The 20,136-nt window shown below is 40.4% G+C and overlaps 1 protein-coding gene across 1 annotated transcript in view; it reads right to left on the bottom strand.

Moving 5' to 3' along the window:
- fndc5b (fibronectin type III domain containing 5b) overlaps window positions 1-11,969 on the bottom strand; it is a 29,786-nt gene extending 17,817 nt beyond the window's left edge. The window contains exons 1-3 of the mRNA XM_087835007.1: window positions 11,622-11,969; window positions 7,625-7,743; window positions 1,778-1,976 (exon numbers count right to left, since the gene is read on the bottom strand). Of these exons, the coding sequence (XP_087691133.1) occupies window positions 1,778-1,976; window positions 7,625-7,743; window positions 11,622-11,697 (394 nt within the window). The 5' untranslated portion in view covers window positions 11,698-11,969. The remainder of the gene's footprint in view (window positions 1-1,777; window positions 1,977-7,624; window positions 7,744-11,621) is intronic.
- Between the last annotated feature and the right edge of the window lie 8,167 nt (window positions 11,970-20,136).

Here is a 20,136-nt window from a genome sequence, read left to right as displayed (position 1 = left end):
GCTCAAAGTTATGCTTTAGTAGGGCCACGCGTGCTTTGAGTGACAGGTCAACTAATTCAAGAGAATTCGAAGTATTTTTAATATGACTAATAACATGTCTTGGTTAACTTTACTAACAGATCATCCAAGACGTCTGTGTACCACTTTTAGTGACTGAAATTTTTGCATTTTGTTTCTATTTTTATGTATTCATATGTTAACAAGAATTAGCAAATATCTAATCACAGGACACTTTGCTCGTTAGATATTGTTACCTGATAACTAACTAAGGCTGCACAGCCTGTCTTTAAAATTTGGTCACTTGCAGCTCAAAAAAGGCCAAGAATTCAAAAATGACTTGAGGCTAAAAAAGAAAGAGTCCATACACCAATTGGTGATGTTACGATGTCCATCTTTTATATACAGGATATTATTAAATAGCCAAAAGTATCATTTCCATATCATTTAAGTGCAACGTCATGTGATAAAAATAACTTTTTGTTTATTTAGGGACATGCAGTTGCTCATGAAGTCCATAAAGTATGTGAGACCCTTTTTTGCATGAGTCTCGATTTAAAATGAAGTCAGCTGGAAGCATTATATAGTCAGCTGGACGCAGCCAGCTCACACAGCTTAACTTAATTACCTGCCTAGCTACAGGGGACAAAATCTGCCCACAGAAAATGGGTGGTCGCACAGCTGATAAATCTGCCCACGTCTACCCGCATACATATCTTGAAATTAAGAACCTATTGTGTCATCAATCACCAAGAATTTCAAGTTTGCCCCCGTTGCTGCCGTTAAACAGCAAGAAATTAAATGTTAACAATCATATAACAATCAGCTGGCTTAAAAATGACTCTTTGTCTGCGCTAGTGAAAAATGTACTAGTATGTTGCTTTTTTACTGCTTACATAAGTTCAGATAGATTTCTCTTTGATTTGTTATACTCTAGACCACTTATCAACACATTCCTGCCTCACAAGGCCCTCAGCAAGCTCCCTCACTGTGGTGTTTCCAGGGAATACACCGCTCCCTAATGTCTCCTGTTTCCACTCTTATCACTTTGCTGCTGATGAGCGTTTAGCATTCGCCGTGTCCCTCTGAAGCAGCTGCTTTTGGCACAGTAACTGGGTCGGACATGATAAAATTGGAAGCAGTGCAAGGCGCTCCTGATAACAGCAGCCTCTGTGCTTGAGAGTGAGAACAATGCATCGAATAGGAGGTGGGAGGAACTCTAGCAAAGATGGCAATTCCTGTGTTTTGTTGGATTTAACTGTCAAAAAAGAGACTATTTTTGTGACGATGAAACATTAAGAGAAGATTAGCCCTCCATGTTATTGTCTGTGTTTAAAAGCTGCTATTTAAGTGCTCGCTACCTGTGAACGGGCAGATTTAGATCTATGTTCGTCAGCAGGGGAAGGACAGGCGAGCAGAATGTTGGTTTCCTCCCTTCGAGTGTCCTTATGTTGATGCACGATTGCTTTTTCAGCGTGCTTTTATAGATTTGCGAGCCCAGCATGCACAGAGTTAAAATTATTGATTCGTACGAGTGTGTTTGTAGCGTGTGCTGTGGAAGTAAAGCACGCATACGAAGGTTGTGTCTGGCTGAGAAACGTCTGAAGAATACAGCATTTCAAAGGGACAGATTCGAATGACAAACTACGAGAAAAATTTGGGAAACTTTACGCAAGCAAAGAGAAAATTGGGGACAAGGCAGTGGTAAAGTTTTCACCCAGGGTTAGACTTTAAAATATCTAGATTCTGAAATTTTTAAAAAAGTATTACTCTCTCTCACCAGGGCTTTTGGAAGCCATCTTCTCGGACTCTTTTGGCGTTCTGAATAGCACAGGCTGACTTGGAGGGCTGCTTCCTCCCATGCTAATGCTCTGAACGTGGACGATGTACTCTGTGTCCTCATCCAGATCCCACAATGCACAGGAGCGTGTGGTGGTGTTCACTTCTTGGATGAACCTCAGCATGCGTACATCCTTCTTCTGCAGAAGCACAAAGATCAGAAAGGCAGAAGTGTACATTTTGTATTTGTTTTTTCCCCCCAATATGCCAGTACCCACTTGTGAATTCTTTGGCATGAAAAGGGTGACATTTCCATATATATATATATATATATATATATATATATATATATATACACACACTTAAAATAATAGGCTTAGCAATACTTCCTTTCTTCTTGTTAGTGAATATTCCCAGGGTGCACGCTTTATCAAGTTCAGATTTCTAGTGGCAAAGTCCAATTTTCCTGGTTAGATCTGATGTGGTGCAAATGCAAACACGTCTCTCTTGGTTAATAGAAAGGAAAATGCTGAAATAAAGCCTTCTGGGTTTTTTTTTTTTTTACAATGTAATTAAGCATAAAGAAAGAGAGAGAGAGAGACAGAGCCTCTCTGGCAGTGTACACTCTGCTAGAAATGTACATTATTATCCAGCTAGGGCTGCTTACTCAGGTCAATTGGCTCCTGCTAGATTAAAAGTAAGGCACCTTGGGGGCACTTTTGTTTACCAGGCAATTAAAGAAGCAGATTTCTTAAACCATTAAAACTTCATGTAGACAAGAGGTGCATTTGAAAAACTATATTTGAAAGTGTTTCTTAATGTGGCCTCAGAAACTAAACTAGAAACTGGCCTAGAGAACCCTCTAATATTAAACCAACTGGAAAATCTCATATACGGCACATTATTTAAAGTCGCTTTGGCTTGACCACAGTTGCCGTGCATCTGCAAGCTTCTTTGCAACCCACCTTCACCCCAGCTTCTCCTCATATGTTGTATCTACATGTGCATTTGGGAAGGTTGGATTTGTATTTGGCAATACGGCCAAATACAAGTTTCTGATATTTTTTTTAAGCTATGATTTTCTGACTTTGGATTTCACATGCTTTTTTTTGGTGTTTATTTATGTTAAACCTGTAGTTTGAAGGTGGCATATTTCACACTATATGTGGAATTAGCCATTAGCCAATAGATGTACAGACAACTATCCCTGGACTTTTTTAACTGTGAAGAAAACCTCAAATGTGATGATCTTCTGGCAACTTTTCCCGTCGTAATACAAATACTTTTAAAAAATAATTTTAAACAGATTCATGGGTGTTTATTTGATATTGATATCTAAAGTAGGGATCCGAATATCCAATAATTGGACATTGGTGACAAACAGGGGTTAAAATGTGATTTGGCAGGTGGTGCAACCCTAAGTTCTGGTGTAACAGGACAAGTGGGGATATGACTCGCTTAGTAATAAGTGACATAATCACTGGACTGTGATCTCTAGTAGATTTGTTTGGTGAACAGGGTGTGGTTAGCTGGCTGCTTGTTCTGAGGTTTGCTGCTCTTTATTGGTTCAGTTCTACAACATATAGCAGATGTCTGATGACTCCTTTTAGAATTAAGTCCTGTTATTTTGAAGCGTTATCTAAATGAACTTCATTTGTGGTCAAAAACTGCATGTCTAGACTATCCTATGTCTAGAACTGTCAAAAATAATTTAAGGTTTGGCAGACTTTGCCCACAAATAAGGTTTTTAAAGCTTTTTCCTTGTGGGGGTTATATTTTTACCACCATCTTTACTCTCTCTCACTCTCTTACATCTCTGCAGCTATCCTGGACTTAACCTCCTAAGACCCGAACTCTGCCACGGCATGCATTTTTAATTTCTCTTTGCTATTTGGGCTGATTGGGACCTGATGGTATGTAAAAACAAAGAATTATGTGATTTTTTTTAACCTGATTTTCGTTTCTGAGAAAAATGAGATCCACATATGAGGACATTCGCTTTACATTTTGATAGAACAGTGGCAGTATAATGTCCTCGTAAGTGGATATCAGGCCCTTGTGGAAAAAATTTTATTATTTTGGTCTAGACAACCCTAAAATGTGATGTCCACATATGTGAACACCAGGTCCTAGGAGGTTAAAGTAGCAGCAATATATGACCTCTGAATAACATTTAAATTATCATTTAATGTGTTGTCAAAGCCGTTTCACAATATGAAATAACCTAATAACTTCAGCAACACATGTAGAGATCTGATGTGTGATTAAAATTTACATTTCCAGTTTATCAAATGTCACCTGCTGAGCAGTCGTTACCTACCACAGAAATGGTTTGTTTGTTTGTTGAACTGTTTGACACATTGCATTTAAATTTTTTAAAAGAAGTTACTCTGTTTTTTCTCGCTTCCCTTGAGTAGAGCTATATATTGCTGAAGCGCCACAGACTCAACTTTACTGATATCTGCAGCATGGATGCAGTGACAGTGACAGTGACAAAAAAGAGAAAAGTATGTGGGCAGGTGGAACCAAGTGGTGACTTAACTGTCCCCATGGCATCAGCTGCATGAAAAATGAACTTGTTTGACATTATTTTGTATTTAACTCCATACCAGAATGCGGTCCTGAATTGCTCCAGCCCAATTTAACCCAAGATGACAACGGTCTAATCTACTCAAATCTGTTCTGTATTGTTTACAGTAGCAACAATACACCATTTGGTAGCAGGAGAACAGTTTGCAGGGGTCATTCATGCCTACGATGCCTATAGTGTTTTGTTTTTCCTAAGCTGTAGTTTTTGAGTAAGCCAGAAACAGTTTTCAAATTGTTTGACAAAACTGAGGAGCTTCCTCAGTTGGTCAAACCTACATGGATCTGTGTGAAAAAGTGATTGCCCCCTGAACCTAATAGCTGGTTGGGCCACCCTTAGCAGCAACAACTGCAATCAAGCGTTTGTGACAACTGGCATTGAGTCTTTTACAGCTGTGGAGGAATTTTGGCTCATTCATCTTTGCAACCAATTGTTGTAATGCAGCCACAGTGGAGGGTTTTCTAGCATGAACTGCCTTTTTAGGGTCATGTCACAGCATCTCAATTGGATTCAGGTCAGGACGTTGACACTCCAAGGTATTCATTTTGTTTTTCTTAAGCTACCTGATCTTTAAGTGACGTATGAATCCTGCTTCCGGGTCCAAACTACTCTGCGTTTATTAAGGCTGTTGTGTTTTTAACATGTTTTAATGCTTTTGTATTTTGTTCTATTCAATCTGACCAAGCCCCTAAAAAAAGTCAGTGATCACTGTCGGCCTTACAATGTAACTAGAGCCCAGCCAATCCAGCAGTATATTAATGACTAACCTCGTATTGTGGATGGATTATCTCAGTTGTTCTCCTGACTGAAGTTTGGTCCGTTTATAGCATCCTAACCTAACCCTCTGGAACAGTGTTGCCAACTTAGCGACTTTGTGGCTATATTTAGCGAGTTTTCAGACCCCCTAGCGACTTTTTTTCTACAAAAAGTCGCTAAAAAAAAGACGTGAAAGCGCATATCGCTTTTACTCTCAACAAGCAGCAGGTGCTGTAACGCAGTCAGTTCTTCTTTTATTCTTTTACTCTTATGCTGTTTTGTGGATCACAAGGTTTAAAACTACTTAGAAACACATACACACAAAGTAACTCCACCAGAGTGCCTATTTCGGGTCACTTTTGCGGTCCAAGCCCGGGTAAAGGAGCAGGGTTGGAATTGTGACATTAAAAAAACAATAATTGCTAAAATAAATTTAATTTGTAGTTCTACATAAATTCTAACTGCATTTAGGACGTTTTTTACTCACTTTATGTCTCTTCCACGATGTTATTTCTCTCTCCAACAACATAGATTACAATTACATTAGCATGACCAATTGTGCAAATTAGGTGATGACGTCATTTAGCGACTTCTAGCGACTTTTAGGACAGCCAATAGCGATTTTCCTTACTGAGGAGTTGGCAACACTGCTCGGGAACCCTCACATTAACTTTTATAGAGTGGAAAAAAGTTAGCGTTCATCCTCCAGCTTCACTGTGCTAATGTGTTTATATTATGCTAACCACAGCTGTGCAGCTAGCCACCACATAGCACATCATTACATACCAGCTAGCACAACTTCATGTAACCCTACAAACGTCACTGCTGTTTAGTTTTCTGTCTTCATTTAAGTCGGAAGCGATAGCAGAGCTGTACTTTTTAATTTCTTCAGAACGCCCTCAGTCAGAGCGTGATGCATTATTATTAGGTGGAAACTAGCGAGCTAGCTCCCTGCTAACTTCTAACTGCTAAATTTCATAAATTCTGTTTTCATGGATGTCTGGATGTTAAGCTTAATTGTTACACCTGGTAAAGCAGCCACAATGATCATTTTATTAAAGATAAAAGAATTTAGACAGTTTTTAACTTTCAGTGATGCCGCAGTGCTTGTCACTACCCGATCCGTACCGGAAACCCGATCGGTACCCCGCATGCGCAAATCTTACGTCACTTCCTCTCTTTACCAACATTGCGACATTCAATATATTCGAACGATACGGTTAGCGCCCAGTTAGCTCCTAGCATTTTTCAACAGCTCTGCCTCCTTTTCGACTGCCCGGGACATTTAAACAATGGATAATCCGTATACAAACAAATTCATGCTTTTCTCCTCAACAGAGAGCGTTCCCCGATTGAACAAAAGCGCCGTAAAATAAGAAGAATGGCGCCTAATTACAGACTTAATAATATTGACTTAGCAATGTGTCACGTGAAGATTCATCAGCCAGATTAAGTGTTTACTGACAATTGAAAGTGATAGCGGACATCATCATCACTATTCCAGTCAATCCTCTCCACACAGACAAGCATAAACACACTCGACTATCACTAAATCAAATTTAACACACGTTTGTAATGACGCCAATTCAGTTTACAATAGGGTTCATTCACTCGGTCAGCAGGTGGCAGTATCCTCGTACACTGGGGAGTAAACTGCCATTAAACGAACAGAAGAAGAAGAAAACATCTGCACATGCGCAGTATGGATTGGGGAGTCCCGATCTGTAACTATCTTTTTATTTTTCGTTTTTGTCTACATTGTACTGAAATGCTTCATTATTGCAAAAATTTTAAGATATACTTATTATTCTAAACATTTTAACAGATACTCTGACCCATAACTATCGTAAAACGCTACGACCGGAAGTAGACACCTTTCGCGCATGCGGGGTACCGATCGGGTTTCCGGTACGGATCGGGTAGTGACAGTGCTCATTTGACTTTGGGACCTGAATAGGAGTTTGGACCTGGAAACGGCTAATGACGTCAGACTTAAACCAGATTTAAAGGTAGAGGACTCCGAGGTTGCTGGTGTGTTTCAGATCATTGGCCTGCTGCAGGATCCAAGTGCAGCACTGGCATATTTAGCAGATACCCAAAGTCAAAGTATTAGTACCAAATCAGTACTCAGAATTCCAGGAGTACTGATATTCTAGGAATGGGGCTACACTATATAAAAGTCGTACTCCGTTTGATTAAGTCATCATTTTTGACTAGCAAACACAAACCAGCTGATGCAAGCATAGCTGGGCAGAATGTAAATGCCCAATCCATGGCTTGTGACAATGAAATGAGATTATTTTTAAACTGCATCGTCATATTATCTTATCAGGGGCTCATAAGCAACTACACATAACAAACGTTAGCGAAAACTACTTATGTTATGTATGCTGAAAGTTAAAAAATAATATATCGGCCGGTAAATCGCATCTCTAAATCACCAAATATTGATATTTATATCAGTCTTAAAAATCCTGCTGGGCTCTACAACACATGTAGCGGTACCTGTTGGGTGATGGCAAATCCGATGACAGGGTCTCCCTCCAAGATTTCCCACGTAACCACAGCAGAGTTAACCTCGAGTTCTCTGATGGTCACATTGAGCGGTGCTGACAGCAGGGTGTCTGACGCACATGCACGGCCAGAGGAAAGAAATAAAAAGAGACAGGCCATAAATATTATTTACACTTTATAACTATAAACGCTACAACTTGAACAAATCGTCCCCTCGTCATCGCTCTCTCTCTCTCGCTGTGCTCTCGCTCTCTCCTTCCTTAAGATCTTCTCTTCACCTCCTACAAATTAATCCTTCTCCTTTCATTAATACCGGCCCTAATTAAGCACATACATGTCTCCTGGTGTTTCCCTTGAAAAAACGCTTTTTCCATTCTCTTCACGCACACTTTCCCATCTTTAACTTTTCCTCTCTTCTTTCTCCTCCACATATCTGATTAAACCATGACTCTTGAGGAAAAACAAAAAACAAAAACACGATGCATTTGTCAATCAGAAAATTAACTTTGACGGACTAAATTACAGTCTTCCTTAACATTTGTCATTTCTTAGCTGCGAAGGTAGCAGAGAGTAAAGTGTGTATGGTTATGTGAGAGTTAAGACCAACTCATTGGTTGTATTTCCCATGAGCCTGACTTGTAAAAGGAACGTCAGAATCAGACCTTGACATCGTACACACAAGGATGATAACGCCCATGTGCACACACACATGAAACTGTCACTGAGAGGGACATTTATCTATTTTGTGAATAAATATTCTGTTAAATACACGGAAATTCCAGTTAATCTAAATCTTTGATAGATTAAATGACACCTGCAAACTATAACTGGAGTCACTGAACTGTCCACTGTGTTTCTGCTGAGTCTTTTGGAGACATTTTAGTGGATGTTTATGAGGAGTAAAAACCATTCAAGAATTTTGTGCTTGTTATTAGTCTGGTAGTTGGCACTAATTAGCATATACCCAATATTTGGCCACACCTCTTTATCTCTGAATTCAGGTGTTTTCCATCCCATGGCCATAGCTGAATAAGGTCAATGTCACAGTCTGGCTGGGGCAGACTGTATGTGTTTGCAAAAGAGGACTCAAACGCAGACCAAAAACTGAACGTGGCGTGGATTTAACAAAAAACAAGCCGTTTATTGAGGCTAGCAAAAAGGGTACAAACAAAAGGGCATTGGTGAAACGAAACAATAACCTAAACCGAGTGAACTGACATAGATACTTGAAGTTGTGACATGGATGAGCAGACGACCTGACAAAGAATGACTGAAAGCACACGGACTAAATACACACAGGAGGATAATGACAGAAGTGGAAACACATGGAGAAACAGCTGACACACATGAACATAATGACGTCACAAGGAGAGAGTAACACTAAAAACATTGAACATAGGAACACAGGACCCCTTCAAAATAAAACAGGAAATATAATGAGACGCAGACATGACAACATAAGACACACAGACATGAAACACACGAAGGGCAAGGGAGACTTCACAGGGGTTGAAAACACAAGGGGGAACTAATAAGCAAATGAACATAGGAAACCTAATAAGCTTAAACATACACTATAAACATCAAAAGAACTAAAACTCAAAACACTGGGTCATAAGACCCAGGATCGTGACAGTCAAGCACCCATTCATGCAGTCTACCTCTTTAGCACAAGTTCTTCTAAAGAGCTCGCTGTAATAGGATGATACCAACAAGTCCGTTTTTGAAATTTCTTCCAGTTCAAGATACTCAACAATAAACTGCACACAGTATTATTGCACATATATATATTTAAGAACCACAGTAACTCGACCCAACACTCTGCTGACTCTGTAATTGCAGAGCTACAAACCTCTGATATTAACATCAGCATAAAAGCTGTGCACCGGGAGCTTCATGCCATGGGTTTACAAAAAAATCCTTGTAATCGCTTTGGTTGCTTGCAGACTGAGGTGGCTGTCTGTAACTTGCATGAAGGATTTGTCTGCAAATATTCATCAACTGCTTGCTGAGTGGTAGTAAAACGTGGAAAAGATGAGGTGAAAACCAGAACTGGAGACCACTTGCTCTTAGAGTAAAACCTGTGTCTTACTGCTGCAGCCAAACACATTTCAAAAGGTGAACCGGTGAACTGAACACCAGTGTTTGTTCATATATCTTCACTTCTGGCTCTAAAAAAAACTAACACGATGGCAGCCAGAAGACTTTAAAAAACAGAGATCAATGGGTGATGCCGCCACTGCTATGTCTGTCTTTTATATACAGTCTATGGTCAGCAGCAGTGGATAGCTGTTTCTGGCCTGTGCACAGTTTGTACTTCACTATCACTTTTTGTCATTTTGTGCCATAAAAAATGAAAGTAATGGTCATAACTCCTGGCCGCTCTACCATCTGTCCTCCCGCTGAAGTCAGCCCATTGTTGCACAATTGCACAGGAAAAACATAATTTTTGATTTTATTTGCACCATTTTTTAGCTCCGACTGGACAAGCTCTTTTCAAGCTTTTTCTTCGAAAATATTGTTACCAGGTTGTTCTCTTTGTTACCAGGAGAAACGCCGTCAGTCATGTGACACTATTGCATTAAACCGCTGCAAATATTGAGCACACAATCTTGAGACTTGTTCTTGGAGTTAAAAAGTGTTGTTACAGGAAAAACAAGAATGTACTTTATTTTCTCCCCTCCCTTTCTGCTTGCTGATAACACAATCATCACAGTACAGTGTGTTACATCATGTTGGTGAAATTCATTTTTGATAGGCGACAAACTCAGTTGAGTGGCTCCCAAAGGCTGCATGTGAATGTGTGTGTATGTGTGTGTTTGCTGATGCAGAGTAAATGTGTGATGTGTTCCCAAGTACTGTACGGGCATGATCCATCGCTATGACTCCCTGTTTGACTGGCCGTTTTCTCGCTGTTTATCTTCCTGTGCTCACACAGACACAGAAACAATGCAATGGCAGAGAGGGATTCCCGTCCATTCTTAAAGCGTTTGCTGCAGATTAACAAAAATTCCCTCTTAAAACGACATCCATTCCCAGCCTCAGGAAGCCAAAATATCAAATCTCTAGAGGCCGAGATAAATCCCACATGAGCTTATTGCCAAGATTTGGGCTTTTCACGCGACTGTCATCTATCAGCTTATCATCAGGATGCAGTGTAACCAAGATCTTACGCATGAGATGAACATATGTTGCCGCAGGTTAGAAACATGCGATATCGTACAAGATAGATGAGATACTCCCCCAGCCCCCAACCCCACACACGCATGAACATATAGGAGGATTGGACCTGCTGTATGTAGAGGCTTTACATGGAAGTAACTCAATCACATTTCACATCCCTTCAGGACACTGGATGGATGAAGCTGCACATTTTTAAAGCAGCTACTAGAGATTATCTCCCCAAACAATGAAGAATTTTCAGAAAATGGTGAAAAAATGCCAACTGAAATATTCCAGGAGCCAAAATGATGCTCACTAATATCTTGTTTTGTCTGACACAAGAGAAAGTGGCAAATGGTCACATTTGAGAAAATGACCACTGATTGGTCAGTTAGTCAACTAAAATGTAAAGCTGTAATGCTTGTTTAGCCTTTACTTGAATTTAACAGTCAACTGAGAACTTACTGAGCCAATCACACGGTGCCACAAAGACTGGGGTTTTTTTAATGACACTTTTCTAGAAACATTTATACAAACTGGGATTAAACTGTTACTCTGATGCAGTGTGAGACCAACTTGTGTCAGCCATTTTTTTGGCATCACTAAAGCTCACTGTGTCCACCTATAGCTGATGCACGCACATGCAGTGTGTCACGTCAGGTGGCTTCCCCAAAAGGGATGAAATGCACACCAAATGCATTAAAAATCAGTCAGCTGCTGCCAACTAATACTAAAATAAAATCACAACGACATGTGTTTAATCGGCCCGGTGCATCAACTCACATTTACTCGCAACGATCGCTCATCAACCTGTGGTAAAACTCACCGGCATTAACGGAGGACGCTGAGAGGAAGCCCAGCAGGAGCAGCAGCACCGCCGCAGACAAGCCTGGTTTAGCCATCCTCCTGCTTCTTCTGGTGAGGCTTCACATCCTGTGCGGCCCATTTATAGCATGGCGTTTAACGGGAGGAGGCGAGCATCCCCCGGTTAGGGAGAGAGGAGGTACTTGTTGTACCGGAGACCGGGCTCACCTGAACTTGGACTCTGCAGCAGCAGAAGCGCAACAACGGCCAGAGGAGGAGGAGGAGGAGGGTTAAGGGGAGGGTGGGGAAAGGGAGGGGGTGGTGGTGCACGATGCCGTTCTCAGTTGTCTCGGTGGACACCTCACAACGACGGCCCTTCGACCACCGGCAGACTTCCAGGCTGGCTGTGATGGAAAGTCGGCGCAGAGAGGATTTCAGTACCCGGAGAGGTGGAAGAAGTGCGCAAGTGCTGCAGAGTGCAACGTGCAGCCACGGCTTATGACTCTCTCTCTCTCTCTCTCTCTCTCTCTCTCTCTCCCTCACAAACACACGCACACACTTGCATCACTCCTCGCTTATAAGTTACTTGCCAAAAACAAACCAATCTTCCAAAGAGAAATCATCATTTTAGACAAAAAGTAACATATCCGTGCCTGTTGTCAGCTATTTTTAATGAAGCAGTCTGAAACGCTTTAACCAATCAATCATTTATAAAGCACAGGCGTTCACTGTTCTATCTGTGCACGTGTGTTATTGCAATATCAATACATCTGGATCTGAGAGGACGCTGGAAAGGCCACACAGAGACTCCCCGAGTGGATCTGAACCCTGGACCTTCTTGCTGTGAGGCAACAGTGCTATCCACCATGTCACCTTGCTGCCTTAACACCACTTTAAGTTAGGTTTTTAACACATAATGCATATTATGCCTTACATTATGCTTTCCCAAGTCAACTAAGTAGTTTTTCATGCCTGACCCTAACCGAAGAGTAGCTTGGTTAGAATATATGGACAGTTACAATATCTAAATAAAAAAAATGCATTTGTGATGTGATGATGTCACTGTTGCTGTTTAGTATTGTTAGTTTGGCCCGCCCCCCATCATCTTTTGTGCACCAACAGCCTTACCCAATTCTGGTGCCAGTGATCTTCCAATAGTAAAAATTTAACACACTGCACTAAAAACTTTCACTTTCCTGTGGATGTAAGAGAAACACTGATGTCTATGATAGTGCAATAAATGCATTTAAATGCCATAGCTTCAGCTTCTCTTAGACCTTGCAACACAACCATTAATTTAGGATCCTCTTTACATCATTTACAAATGATGCAACACAAAGGTAAAACATTTCTAAAGACATTTAATGATTCCTAACATTACATAAGCTGGAATGGGATTCCAGAAGCTAAAGGAAGGAAAAGGTGATCCCATGCACCGTTTAATAAAACATGAACTGTATATGTGTAGAAATTAATAATAGGAATGAATCTATAAACAGGAAATCAATTGTGAGTGCGATTTGTCAGTAAAAGGGCTCTTATGTGCAATCGAAGGACCTATTGATCCCATACCCACTCAATCAAATGAAAGGGCTCTGCCAGGCACATAAAATCTTACTAATTGTGGATCCTATATGGTCTCTTAAAGAGAGGAACATGCAGTAGTAGGTCAATAAAGGGGACACAAGGGTCCTGCAAAGCTTGTGCACCTTATTAAGAATAAAATAGGGCCAGTGTTTCTCCTGGAGTGTGGCAAAATGCTGTCCGTTGTGCTCATGTATAGGTACTCAGGGACACAGATTACACAGATCAATACATGATTAACATTCTCAACAGACACCCCTTTAACGTCTCTTTTGCTTCAGGGAGAAGATGCCAATGTGCCGCCCTGCTCCTCTCCTTTCTTCTCTTTGCTCTTCAGTGTCTTTCAAGGTTATAAGAACAATTTAAGACGACAACATTCATATCTCTTTGCTGTGCCGCTGACAGTTTTATCACTCAACTTAGGTTCAGACGAGCACAGTCTCCTCCAGTGACCTCTGGTTTCAGCTTGCAAAATAAAAAAAGAAGAGACGAAAAAAACCCACCCTTGAATTTTCACCTTATTGGTGGTCACGCCAGTTGTTTTCATGAAGCATGATGCTGACAGATTTATTTTTGGAGAACTTCTTTTTAGAGGTTAATGTGTTTGGAGAAATGATAAGAAGTCATATGCAGATTTAATGTCAGGTTTAAAATAAGAGGAATACTTCATCATTTACCAGAGATCACAGGGAGATGGTAAAGATCAACACTGCAGTCATAGTATTACATTTACTGTCAGTACACAGTTATTATGACCCCCTGTGTAGAGTCGTTGAGCTGAACATGAACAATACAAACGCCTTTGCAAACTGGAATAAACTTGTAATCTCAGCAGTCTCTGCATGTAGTTATCAAAGAATATGGCTTCACATGTAGTTGTCAATAAACCAAGGATATTGCCTAATTAGTAGGCACATCTTATCAACTGTTTGTCCTTTGTAGGATCTGGTACTTGATTGGAGCTTATCTTTTTTTTAAAACAAAGACGTCGCCCCCTACTGTTCATTAGAAAGAATGCAGATTTAAGGCGCTTCTGCAGCTGCCAGCAATTTATATAAAACTGCTGGCTTCACTTTACAGACACAGGCAGCAGGAACAAAGCTTTAATATGATCGATTTGTTGGACAACATGAGAAAAACAGTTGTCCAGTGGGTGTTAAAGAGTGTTTTGATGATCTTAGATAACTGTGTGGATATACAAGCAATTTAGCTTAGCGAGAATTAGCTTTATCTCCCTACTTAGCTTGCTAGATAAGCTATAAACAGTGTTGGGAAGGTTACTTTTAAAATGTATTCCATTACAGAATACAGAATACATGCCCCAAAATGTATTCTGTAACGTATTCCGTTACGTTACTCAATGAGAGTAACGTATTCTAAATACTTTGGATTACTTAATATATTATCATGCTGTTTACAACTACATGAATGTACTATTGCTGTGATTTATTACTGTAACTGAAGGTCCGCAGCTCCGAACCGTAGTACGTAGTAAAGGGACCTCTGGCTAATATGGTGGGTTCTGTGTAGGGCTCGTAGCCGAAAACTAGCTTTACTTTGTTGTCTGGGTCAACTTTGCTAGTGAGAGACAGAGAGGCGCTGAAAGGCTGCTCCAACGGAACTTATTGTTTTTGGAGGAAAACACGAACACGGTGTACAGTCGAGTCTTAATAGCTTACTTACAACTGGGCTCGTCAGGCACTCTTCTTGGCTGCAGTGGTTATTATTATATTTACATGCTTCCAGCTCCCGTTTTTGCTCGATGACAGCTCATACTTTTCCTTTTTCTCCCTCCCTCGCTCACAGACACATAACGGGTATGGCAGTCCATTCTCCCTGCAGCACGGACTACACTGCCTATGATGCTACATTCTTTAGAGCTATACCGGTAGCATTCTGCCTATTAGCTTAGCACAACAACAACAGGCGCTCTCTCACCCAGGAAACACGCAGAGAGAGGGCGTCACCCTGTAACCATGGCAACCGTAACGCTGCCGCCTGGAACAACAGAACGTAGCTGTCAAACAAAACCCAAACAGGCCTGACCCGCCACAATATGAAACAGGGAAGTACCGCCGTGTAATCCATTTATTTCAACAAAGTAACTGTATTCTAAATACCACCTTTTTAAACGGTAACTGTAACGGAATACAGTTACTCATATTTTGTATTTTAAATACGTAACGGCGGTACATGTATTCCGTTACTCCCCAACACTGGCTATAAAAAATGTTTGTTGAATCTGGACTGAATCACGTCAACCTCACAGTAAAATAACAAATCGTTAAATTATTCCCACATTTGCAATTAGTGTGTAGCACTCAAAGTACGGCTCATTGTGCCTACTTTTTGTTCTTGAGGAGTTGTTTTCCATTGCGTGTTGAGTTTGGAGTGTACCGGGATACATTTGTCGAAGAGGGTGCTCTGTGTAGAACTCAAGTGGAGCTGATGGGGTACAAAAAAGGCCAGAAGTGGCCTTAATCCATCTGAAGCTTGAGGGGAATGAGCCAGTCTGCAGCCGCTTTGAAGTGGCATTATCGCTCACTTTCTCCTCGTCTCTTCTCACTGCTAACCCCCAAACTGCCCCTGGGGGAGTTTAATTACAGTGTATGGTATTGTGTGTGTGTGCGTGTGTGTGTATGTGTTTAGGACAGAGGAATATTTATGGTTGAGCCATGCAGATGAAGACGAAAAAGGATCTCAAGTGAAATGAGGTGAGAAATTGTGGTGGAAATTGGACGGAAAATAATGACTTGAAAGAAATTCGAACAACACAAAAGTGAAGGCAGACGGTGAGTGAGGAAGATTTAAGTCCAGCAGAGGGAATAATGGTGGGAGAGGTCAGGAAGAGGAAAAAAGCAGAAGGAAAAGTGTCAAGAGTGTGATATGGAGATAAGAAAAATGAGTTTCAGCCCATTGCTTTACTCAACTTTCCCTTAATGACAACCTGAACCCATCCGGCTGTTCAACTCAGCAAAGAGACATCTCTGCAATGTCACACATACACATGCACATCATCCATGCATGCTGCTATCCTGAAAAAAAAGGGGGAAAGTGCTTGCCTCAGAGCTGCTGACATCATCACATCTCTTCTCATTCTTGAATATTTGGCCCTTTTCTCCTTGGCGATGCAATTCAATTTTAAGGCTCATGAGACTAAAGCGATTCACCTTACTCCTGTCTTCCCTGCAGGTGAGCGAGCAGGCAGCACAGCAGGGACACGGAAACATATTTTGTGTTTGCAAGTGAATTTAGTTGCTCTGAAAGTGTACACTGCCTTTTACACTCTCTCTGGATTGCCAAAAAAAACCCATCAATAATAAATTACTGGTAATACAGCTTTAGTTAACTAACTATTCTCCGTAAATGGAAAGTTTGGAAGTTGGTCATATGTAGGACTGATGCAGCCTGCTTTCCATCACGTCACATAAGTAGGTTATTGTTTTGCCTGAGGATGCTACTGACAGTGGGGTGCATGTGTAAATTTAATGCAATCCCAGTAGGGCATCAGTGCACTCCCCAACATGACCTGACCTGAACCAAAGGCAACAAAAATGTGTTCTTTGTAATATTATCCTGTCTTTCTTCTCTCTCCCCAACTGGTCACAGCAGATGGCCGCCCCTCCCTGAGCCTGGTTCTGCTGGAGGTTTCTTCCTGTTAAAAGGAAGTTTTTCCTTCCCGCTGTCACCAAAGTGCTTCCTCATAGGAGGTCATATGATTTTGAGGTTTTTTTCTTTGTATGTATTATTGTAGGGTCTACCAAGCATTGAGGTGACTGTTGTTGTGATTTCGTGCTATATAAATAAAATTGAATTGAACTGAAATTGAAAAGGTTCATTATTTCAATTTTTTCCTTGTAATATTTCTGAATTCTGTTTTTATGCGATAAACTTCTCCCTGTTATGTATAGAGTGTTTGTATGGTATTTACATGCTGTATGTTATGAAACCGTTTTGAATAAGTCTATGCATGTATTCATCCTCTGCATCCTTTCGTAAAAACTCTCAAATACACATGGGCAAATAATAATTTGATCCCCTGCTGAATTTGTAAATTTGTTCACATACAAAGAAATGAACAGTCTCTAATTTTTATGGCAGTTTAATTTTAACATAGAGAGACAATCATAATAATACTTCAGCCAAAAAAAAATGTGTGCAATTACCCAGGGAGGCATCCGTGGGAGCTACAGATCGGCTGTGTATCCATGTGGCAGTTGGATCCACTGTTACCAAGAACACCCCTGGTAACACAATACGCTGTGCTCTATCTGATTTTCTCGTTTTGGTGTTGTTCCTGGATCAACATTTCATCTGACCAGTCACATTGTTACGATGTCATAGCTTTGCGACTTAGAGAAAACTACTTGCCGATGTCCACTCAGGAAGAAAATCCAAAAAAGGGGAAAGTTAGGGTCAAAATTAGGGTTGGGGTTAAGATATGATCGTGGTTACGGTTAGGGTTACAGGACTAGAGTTGGGGTTAGAGTTCTGGGGTTAGGGTTATGGTTTGGTGTGATGGTGTTTCCAAGATGCTAAACTATGATTGGTCCCTTGCAATGTTGAACCTGGATCAACATTACCGCCATTGATCCAGATACAACTCCAACACAACAATATCAGATCGTGCCTGTGCTATAATGGAATCTTCCGGAACCTGCAAAGCGCGTGTACAGGCCAATCTTAGGGTTGCCAGAGAACATTTAAATGATTCTGAGAAGTGCTGTGGTCAGATGAAACTAAAGTAAAAGTCTTTGGCATCAACTCAACCCCCAAGGGCGTAGATTTGGTTGTGGCATTGGTGGGGACGGATGATTCAACCACCGAACCCTGCCCCGTTTCTTATTTTTTCCTTTTTGTTTTTGCTTCTTGATAAAAAAAAGGAGAAATATACTTGCCTACATATGCTATTCTACATGCTTTTAAACCATTTAAAATTATAATTCATAGTTTTATATGTGAATTATATAATGTTAAATTACTATTAAACAAATGACTGACTAAGTATTTCAGGCTTTAGTTTACTTCAGCCATATTCCATATAAATCAGATATCATACAAAAATAAAAATAGCTTCAAATACAGTCATGACAATAAAAGAATATGACTTTAAGGACTTAACATCATTACTTCAGTTATAGTACACCAACATCTCTGACACATTAGCACTAAGGGAACACTAAATGATCTGGTGGGTTTTGTCCATAAAACTACTCATCTAAGATGACCACAAAGTCTCTCAGCGACATTATGCAACATTTTAGGCACTACTGCCCTCTATCAGATAGGGGGCTGGGATGTTTTATTCTAAACATGAATTACTGTTACAGCAACAGACATGGACTACATGCCCCACACAACAAACACATGCCTGCTCCTCTCGTTAGCTGAAATGAACTGCTGGCATATTTGTTTTACATCTATACTGTCCAGTCTCTCCTGGTGGACATGGCATCACATTATCCCTTTAAGACCTACCATAGAACCAAGTCCGGCAGAGCTTATATTATATTTTTACATGCTGTGGAGCCATTTTTGGGAGCATTTCAAGTTGCTATACATCAATACAACCATTATAGCCCAAATTTTAATAATATGTCTGCATTAAGTGCATAGTAATTACATAAATTGCAAGAAAGTGCAATAAACTACAAAAAAATTGAAAATTGTTTTTGTTTTTTTTAACATATATTTCTAGTTAGAGAAATTTAAGAGGCTTATCCCTCAAAACTGTAAATACAAAAAAGTTGCACAAAATAGTTTCCCACCACAGGAAATTTATTTTGAGTGTCTTCATAGTTTTATTTTTGAAATACACCAATTTTTATATACTGCAGGAAAAACAAATATAAATATTATAATGCAAATTTGCAAAAAAGCAGCATATGCATCAAAATAAACTATTTCCAGCAGTGCAATATGAGTCCTAAGCATCCCAGAAACGACACAGAAAGTCATAAAGTCAAACATAACTTTTAAAAACACAAGTATAGGCTCATAATGCCCTGATGGTAAAAAAAACTACATTTCTGCAATAATGATGTCACTTCCGGTTTCGGGCAGGTCATGGCGGACATGCGATAGTTCACGCTGACGTCTATTCTAACGTAGGGAGGGGTATAACCAGCTGATCGGATCGGCAAAGCGTGTTTCTGGAATATTATGTTTTTGTTCCTGCAAGTGCTTTTTATGCAGTTTTTTCAAAGCTATATGTGGAAGGAAACCGTGACCTAGGACAAGCTGATGGCATAAGATGTAAGTACAACTCCTCCGGTTTCATATGCAAAAAAAATTATTGTGCTAGTTTACATGGTTGCAGAGCTACCGGGATTTAAGAGTAGATGCGCAAAACGGAGAGTGCCCGCTCTGACCGGTTTTAAAGGGTTATTCATGGTTACATACAATTTTAGACTGATGTAGACCAAGCCTAGCACCTACTTGCCAACCTTGAGACCTCAGAATTAGGGAGACATGTACATATATATATATATTATAAACTGCTATAAGTAACTTGTTGGGCTATAATATGTGAAACATATGTCAAATGCATCTCTTATGGATGACATAGAGTCATCTTGAGCCACAAACAACATTCGTGTAACAAGGTAGAAGCCGCAAATAGTTGGTGTCCAGGTGTCCAGGGGGTGGCCTGGGGGGGCACAGGCCACCCCCCCAACTAGACTGGCCACCCCAGGTGCCACCCCAAAGGTAAAACAATAAAATTCAATCAAATGTTAAATGTACGATTATGTTTTCACGGTGAAGCTCAGATATCCGAGTGTAAGTGAATGCAGCATCAGCTTCTGCACTACGTGCATCACGTTAGCAAAGGTAGGAGAGCCAAGCACGAAAGACGGCACTGCAGGAAACAATTTTTCGGTGAAAGAAAATGAAGACAGAATAAATGTCGCGGTAAGTAATATTAAGTTTGTTGAGTTTAGTAAACTTCGGTG

Source organism: Neolamprologus brichardi, chromosome 22, assembly GCF_056152115.1.
Source record: "Neolamprologus brichardi isolate AB-2024 chromosome 22, ASM5615211v1, whole genome shotgun sequence".
NCBI classification, from domain to species: domain Eukaryota; kingdom Metazoa; phylum Chordata; class Actinopteri; order Cichliformes; family Cichlidae; genus Neolamprologus; species Neolamprologus brichardi.
This window is presented reverse-complemented; position numbering and strand designations above follow the sequence as displayed.